General features: G+C 36.3%; 1 protein-coding gene across 1 annotated transcript; it reads right to left on the bottom strand.

Moving 5' to 3' along the window:
- Positions 1 to 5,877: 5,877 nt before the first annotated feature.
- On the bottom strand, positions 5,878 to 6,753 carry LOC122078306 (pathogenesis-related protein 1-like). The gene has a single exon (XM_042644235.1). The coding sequence runs from the start codon at positions 6,641 to 6,643 to the stop codon at positions 6,086 to 6,088; it is 558 nt and encodes a 185-aa protein (XP_042500169.1). The 5' UTR covers positions 6,644 to 6,753; the 3' UTR covers positions 5,878 to 6,085.
- Between the last annotated feature and the right edge of the window lie 869 nt (positions 6,754 to 7,622).

The following is a 7,622-nucleotide window of genomic DNA, read 5'->3' as shown; positions in this document are numbered from 1 at the left end:
AAAAAAAAAAAAAAAAAGAAGATGATACAGGTTTTAAACATTTATATTTGAAAAACTATTTAAAAAAAGAAGTGCATAAGTTATGAGACTAAATCATGTTATTAATTAAACATTAATCACATGTACTAATTATAAAATTATAATGATATTAATTTTTTTAAGTGCCATTTTATTCACTAAAAAACAAGACAATGTGTTCTGAACGTTTCTTATTTTTCGTGTTTTTTTAAAATATAATTGTGATCAATTTGGAAAAAGGCAAAACATATGATGTTTAAAATGCATTTCAATTAACTATGGTCTGGATTCTAGGTTTGGACAATTTCAAGTAGGCTACTTAGTTTAGACTCCGGAAGAATCGTCAGTTTGCGACCCTCAAATTAGGGTGTCAATTGGTTCGGTTTCAGTTTTATTCGATTTGATTTTGATTTGGTTCAAGATAAAAATGTAGAAATCAGAACTGAATCGAATCGAGAATAGGAACACATTTTAGAAATCAAAATCAAACCAACAAACCGGCTTGGTTCAGTGTTTGACTAACTTTTTACATCTTCACCCACAAAAAAATACTTATTTGTTAAGAATTATAATTCCATAAACTTTTTTTTTTCCATTTAGGGATGACTGTGTAGCTTGCAGGATGACACAATTCGTTTCATCCGACGAACAACCATTGACGGCAACCTCTCATAATGCCCACCACTCGTAACCTCCGACTCTTCCAACTATCAAGCCTTATTCGTACCCTCCAACTCTTCCATCTATCAAGCCTTTTATCAGTCATGCTGTATAGCTCTTGTATGTCATGGCAGTGAAGATTGATGAGAAAAGGTACACGAAATGGACCATAGATGAGTCTAGGCTTTGAAGTTATACGTTTTGGGATGGGGACTGAACAGATTCCAAAGTGAGTTCTTGATATGGATTGCGAAATCAGACTATCCTAAAAAAAAAAAAAATCTTAGAAATTAACACCTTATTTATAACCTAAAAAAATTTAACCATAATTAAAATGCCTTATTTATATCAATTTGTTTCCTATTCATTCGAATCCATATTATCTGCGACTCACAAAGATATGGTAGCTACTTAATTAGCTGCAACATTTTATATCTAATGCTTTGCTTCATAACTTATGAATGGCTTTATCTCAATCCCAATTATTATTGGATGAATTCGAAGTGAAGAAGTGAAGGAGTCAGGTTAATGACAAAAAATAATATTAAAACCTAAATGTGTGATAGTGCTTACTATTTTTTATTATATATAAAAAAAAAAAAGATGATTACATAGAATTCATAGCTTGAAACACAAAGTTACCATGATTATATAGTGTCTACTCATTAGTTGGTTTCCTCCAATCTCTCAAAACTTTTTCGGCCATTGGCTAAGGAGTTGATGAGAGGGCGGGGACGACATTAGAGGTTTAGAGGGTGTTTGAGGACTACATATATCCCATTGTATTTATAATCTCTATAGAGGTTGCCTCCTTTTGGAGGATTTAATTAAAGAGTCCTGTTTTGGACTCGAAGAGTTCAAGTATGGGATTGATTAGGGGTGGGCAGGGTTTCTTAAGACCCTAATCCAATCCTAGGTCCTCAAAATTCAACTTAGGCCCAATCTAATTTTGTCGGGTTCATGTTTAGGCCCAATCCTTCCGAGTTCATACCAACCCAACTCGGCCCTAATTGACCTTGTTAGGGCCGGGTTTGGTCAGGTTTGGTTGGGTTGGCCTGGATTGGGTTGAACTTGGCTTCTATAATGGTTGGATTAACCTTGATTGACATGTTTTTTCCATTTATCTCTCATAGATTAAAAAATTATAGAAAAATAAAATACCTATTTGAGCCCTAATTTTTATTATAAAGATGGAAGGTTAAATTTCGGACCGGGTTGGGTCGGGTTGGGCCAGATTGAGACTTCAACCCTAACCCAACCCAACCTTAACCCAGGGTTGGGGTTTTTCAACCCTAACCAGCGATCAGAGTAAAAGAACTTAGCCCAAACTTTGTTCGGACTTAGAGCTGGCCAGGGTGGGTTCGGGTTGCCGGGCCAAACTTTCACCCCCAGGATTGATGAATAATAACTGGAAATCAAATATGTGTGCTTAGCATGATATTTACAAATTTACAATTGTGTTAGATGAGGAATGTAACAAGTAGAGCTCGGCTGATCCCTCTTTAGTCAAATTTTGTTCCCATTTTACCCATGGTTCGTATTAGTGAATCGATATCGGATCAAACTTAATCGATACCAATCTGAATTGGGTTCGATTTTTGAAACCATGGTCCAAACTATAGCACCCTAAAAGCCTAATAATAAAATCAGAGAGCCCAGTTTGAAGATAGTTTGTGACCAATACGATACCAGATAGCTCCATCTGGTTGCAAGTAAAAAGAACAGAAGAGAAACTGATTTATAAGAAAGAAAGAGAACTTCAGCAAATCAAAAGGATTTGGCGGGTATCACTGTAGATCCTAATAATATTGATAAAACTATTTAAAATTAGTTTTGTATCTGTTAATTATAGTTTTCAGATGTAATTTTCATTTTTCTTTCATAATCAAGACATTTGGGTGTAAAATACACTAAAATTTAAAAGAAACATTGAGAAAAAGACAAAAGATTTATTCTCTCCTATTACTCCTTTCAGAGGTTGCTGCTAAGGGTGTAGTAGGCTCTTGTTTGGAGGTCATATGCAGGTTCTGATGATGGTGGGGTCTTAGATTAGATGGAGAGGGGGTTTGGCTTAAGTCAGGTGGTGGCATGGATTTAGGGGACGGTATCGATATTGGTATTGGTATTGTCAATATCGATATGATACTGATTTGATACTGTTGGTGCTGATCCCTGCTTCTCTGTTTGGGACTCTCTCTATTATCTCAGGTGAGCTGAGATCTGCACACACACAAGTCAAATAATCAGCCCGGAGTTTCGTCCAGGGTGGAAGGATTCGATGCCTAAGTCAGTTCTGAATCTGGATAAAGTGAATCTTGATTGTAAAAAGTGCGTACCTGTTCCATGGGTCTCGTGTCCTTTATATAGTGGTACTAAGCTTTCTTCTTATTGGTTGGTCTTTCCACTTGGAACTGAGCTACCTCTCTTCATAACGGCTAACTTAACCATGATTTATCTCTGGTTGACTAACCACCTTGGGTTTGTCGAGTTGAACGATGGTTGTATATGTTATGGTAAATCATAGAAACCAATCTGGATTGGATTCAATCAATGAGTATCGACCAATTTTTCCTCTTTTTTTTTTTAATACATATTTTTTATTGTTTTATCTTTGAAATGATATGAATAATCCATCCAAATTGATCTCAGCTAATACTAATATAATACCACTGATACAATATGGATACTTGAAACCATGGGTGGCGGTGATGGGTTGACTGTGGGAAAAGTGATGGTGTTGGGGGAGGGGTTTAGTTCGGGTGGTTATAGTCGGGTAGGTGTAGGAGTTGAAGAGAGGTCAGATTGGCATAGGATGAGAAGGGTACAAGTATTCGTACCTGATTGGCTGTATCGATCGTATTGTATCAATATTAGGATAGATAGTGACATCTGACAGATTTGGATTGGGTATGCGTATTGGAACAGAGATAAAATTGTAAAATAAAATCTATTTTTGACGAAAAGAAAGGCAAAATTGACCGATCAGGATTGATACAATCCGATTCAGATTGGTATGGCATTGATCCGATTCTTATTGGGTATCGTATCGATCGAATAACTAAATCCTTGCGGATCATATCGATCCGATAACTAAATCCTTGCCAAGTATGGGATTGATGAAGAATATCCTGCAAATATATGTGATTGGGAACATGGATCGTGTATGATATATGGAAATTTGTCATTGGGGCTTGATGAGTTTGCACTAAGTGATCCTTGAGTGGTAGTTATAACTGTTAGATGAAGATTGCAACAAGGATGTTCCTGTCTTCTGATCAAGAGCTTGGCAGATCCGGATCAAGGTTCATAATCTTGGGAACGGTTTTAACCGATACCAAACCAGATCACTAAGGATCATACAGATTTAACCCTTTATTTTTAAATCAAATTTTATTATCTTTTGACCTTTGAATTGTATTAATTGATCGGTATAGAATTGATCGAGACTCGGGATCGATCTTGATCAATATCAATCTGATCCAATCAATTATGTCAATCCTGATCCGATTTTGTAAACCATAATCCGAGAATGGCATTGTATTAATGGTGTACAAGTAAGGGTGCCAAATTGGAACTGAAACCAAAAACCGAATTCAGTTCCAGACCGAATAACCTGAACTGAATCCAACCCATTATAATATGGTTAAATCCTGGATCTGAAATAAGTATTTATAATTCGGTTCGGTCTGGATCTGGATTTCTGCCAAGAATCAGCATATCTAATCGAAACCGGACCAAATAACTTAATGTCACTTTTTCCTCTTTAACTAAAAACTTGACGTAACTTATATGGAAACCCGACATTATTAATCACCTAAATGATAAATCGTCTTATAGAGTTACACTTATAGTCTAACTGTAACACCCTTTTTTTTTTTTTTTTTCTATTTAGTTTTTGTTGCCTTGGGACTCATGAACCATGAGTTAAATAAACCCGACATTCTGTTCTTCCTTTTTATAAGATTAGCATAGCAACGACTCTTTGTCTTAGACAAAGTTGCAATGACTGAAAGTGTCCATTCTTCCTTTTTCTCATGATTTTTCAGCGGTCAATCGGTCGATTCTTCACAACAACATTATAGTAGGTGGGCTTCCATCTTCTTCAATGTTGTGCACTTGTTTGATTTTCAATCTTTAATAGCATTGCAGTTTTTTGTACGAGCTTTCTTTTCTTTCTGATGTATATGTGTTTTTTCTTGAAACAAAACTTAGAAATTATTGTTGTTTATCTATAGATAGATATAATGTTGGGACTCATCCAATCTGCCATATTGTAGATAATTGGACATTTGAGTCAAATCTCAATGGGCCATTGAGCTTGGGACCTTTGCCCTTGTTTATTGCTTGTTCCAGCATAGGAACCAGAACCTGACCGAAACCGGATAGGTTGGGTACAAGTATCAATTTTCAGAACTGAGACAGGACTTTCCGATTCTGAATCACACTAATAGTCCTTGGAACAAAAACCGAAACCAGACCAAATACTTGGTTCCGAATCAATTGACACCCAATACAAGCAGTGGATTGTAGCTAGAGGCCAGATTGCCCTTTGAAGGTGGGGTCAAAGCCCTTTAAGGTGTCAATTAATTTATAATTATTTTTCACCCTCATATTTTTATTTATATCATTATAATGGATACTCAGTTATTTGTGTGCTTATGAATACATATTTAATTATTTGTGTTTTTTTCCAAAAAAAATAAAAAATTATGTACTTAGAAATGAATATTTAATTATTTTATACTTAAAAATAGATATTTGGTTATTTGCATGTTTAGGTAAATTTTTTAGAATTTTGGACACGTTTGGAAATAATTAGGCACTGAAACCGCCCACCCATCAAGTCATTATTAAATGGTTCTAAATTTCAGGTTTATAATTCCTAATCCCATGGAAACGATTACCCAAAATCGAATTTATTTACACCTTTAATCCTTAATGATAAATCGTTAGTACCCTTAATAATGTACATTATTTTTACGTTGGTCCAGAAACAGCTTCACTTAAAATAACTCATCCGTGGATTGCCCAGATGATTAGGGCGAATTAGAGATTATGTGGATAGATGCACGGTTCCAGGTTGATTATGATAAAGGGATCTGAGAGGGTTTCAATTAGGACAAAAAAGAAAATATGCATTGTTTTATATTTATAATTTAAGGTAATTAAACCCGGCTGATCCAGATCCTCTACAATTTCATGCAATTACACTAGGAAACAAAACTGCTTAGTGACAAATTAGACCAAGCAGCAGCAGCATACATTACATTAATTCTACGTATATATATGTGGACAATGTACATGATAACAGGCGTTGTCACACCATACCTAAAGAACCAATAGGTGTATCTAGGGTTCATGCATGTACATAATAAGCATATACGGAATATGTCTATAATGGGATTGATTAGTAAGGGAGTTGTCCAATTATGTTGCCAGGTGGGTCATAGCTACAGACGACAAAGTAAGCATTGTTGTTGGTGCATTTCACGTGGGCGCAGCCGAGATGTTGAGACCTCTTCGAGACAACCTGGGTGTAGTGGAGACATTGCTTCCCATTGATGCAAGAGTTGGTGGCGTGGTCGTAGTCACTCTTTTCATCGGCCCACATCTTCACGGCAGCTGCGGCGTTCTCTAGCTCAGCACCTTGAGCCCAGTAGATGTTCTCCCCGTATGGTCCATTGGAGTGTACGAGTTCGCAATCCCCTGATCTCTGCTTCGCATATCCCTCTGCATATGCTGCCACCGTCGCATTCCATGTCAATGGGCTTATCCCCATTGAGCTACGGACTTTATTGTGTTCCTCTACCATTTCCTTTTCGAAATTAGCATCTAGAGGAGGAAGATGATGATGATGATGATGAAGATGAAGATGAAGATGACGGGCATCCACAACCACCAAGCCTATAGCAGCTAGCAACAGTAGTTGCAGTAACCAAAGGGTCCTCGAGGAGGTAGCAGCCATGTTCTTTAGATAATATATTTGTCTTTCACAAATATTACCTTGTGATGAAGATGATAAGAGTCTTCTCTTTGATGATCCTCCACCCACTTCCAACTTATTATTATATAGTTGCTGACAGCTTCCTTGGAGAGAAGGCAAAAGTCCGTCTTGAGGAAGATCCAACCAGTTACTACTAAATTTAGAGTAGTACTATTTTTAGATCAAAGTTGTTGCTCTATTGTTTCAGGTCAGTTTTCAATCTTTATCTACTCACTTCAATTCACTAAATTTAACAAATGGGATGAGAAGAAAATTCCAAGAAAAATGTTTCTGATAATTCTTGATTTTTTTTGGTACAAATTTCTGATAATTCATTAGACGGGTGGTCGGGAAATTAAATAGATTATTTTCCATAACATCCACTTAAGTAGAAGTCCAAGCATCCCAAACCAATAGTACATCTCGTTGCTACTCACCTATTGCTTTGCTAGGCTCAGCATGCCCCCCCTCCAATAACTGCCCTGAATTTTGTGTATGGTTGAACCCTCAAGGTCCTTTATTCATTTGTTAAGTTTCAAACTGATACGTGAATGCCAATTAAATGATAAAATAAGGTGTAGAAAGAAAATTGAGGACTACCAGGATACATGAGTTGGGTGAAACAACATACACGAGTATGTGCATTCAGGCATTCAACAATCATTATTTAATGGTTATCCTTTCACGAGATAAGGAACACAAGGCCCGCTAATTTACTTGAGGACAAATTATCACATTTAAATTATGTGTCAGATATACTAATACCCCACACCATCCATCTGGAAATCTTAGTACAAACCCTTCGCATCTGGGTACAAGGTGCCCCTTTTGCATTTATTGTGATTCTTTCTCTACCAGTATAGTGAGGTGTGTTGGATTATTTTTCTATTAAATATTATAAATAATGTTTGGGATGATGATATGGGTTTTTACCCTTTTTTTGGGTTCTAGGAGAAAAAGT

Source organism: Macadamia integrifolia, chromosome 5 (assembly GCF_013358625.1).
Source record: "Macadamia integrifolia cultivar HAES 741 chromosome 5, SCU_Mint_v3, whole genome shotgun sequence".
In the NCBI taxonomy this organism is placed as follows: Eukaryota; Viridiplantae; Streptophyta; class Magnoliopsida; order Proteales; family Proteaceae; genus Macadamia; species Macadamia integrifolia.
This window is presented reverse-complemented; position numbering and strand designations above follow the sequence as displayed.

What these genes read in the sequence shown, in the direction of transcription:
- LOC122078306 (XM_042644235.1), bottom strand. Translation starts at nt 6,643, where the DNA reads ATGGCTGCTACCTCCTCGAGGACCCTTTGGTTACTGCAACTACTGTTG.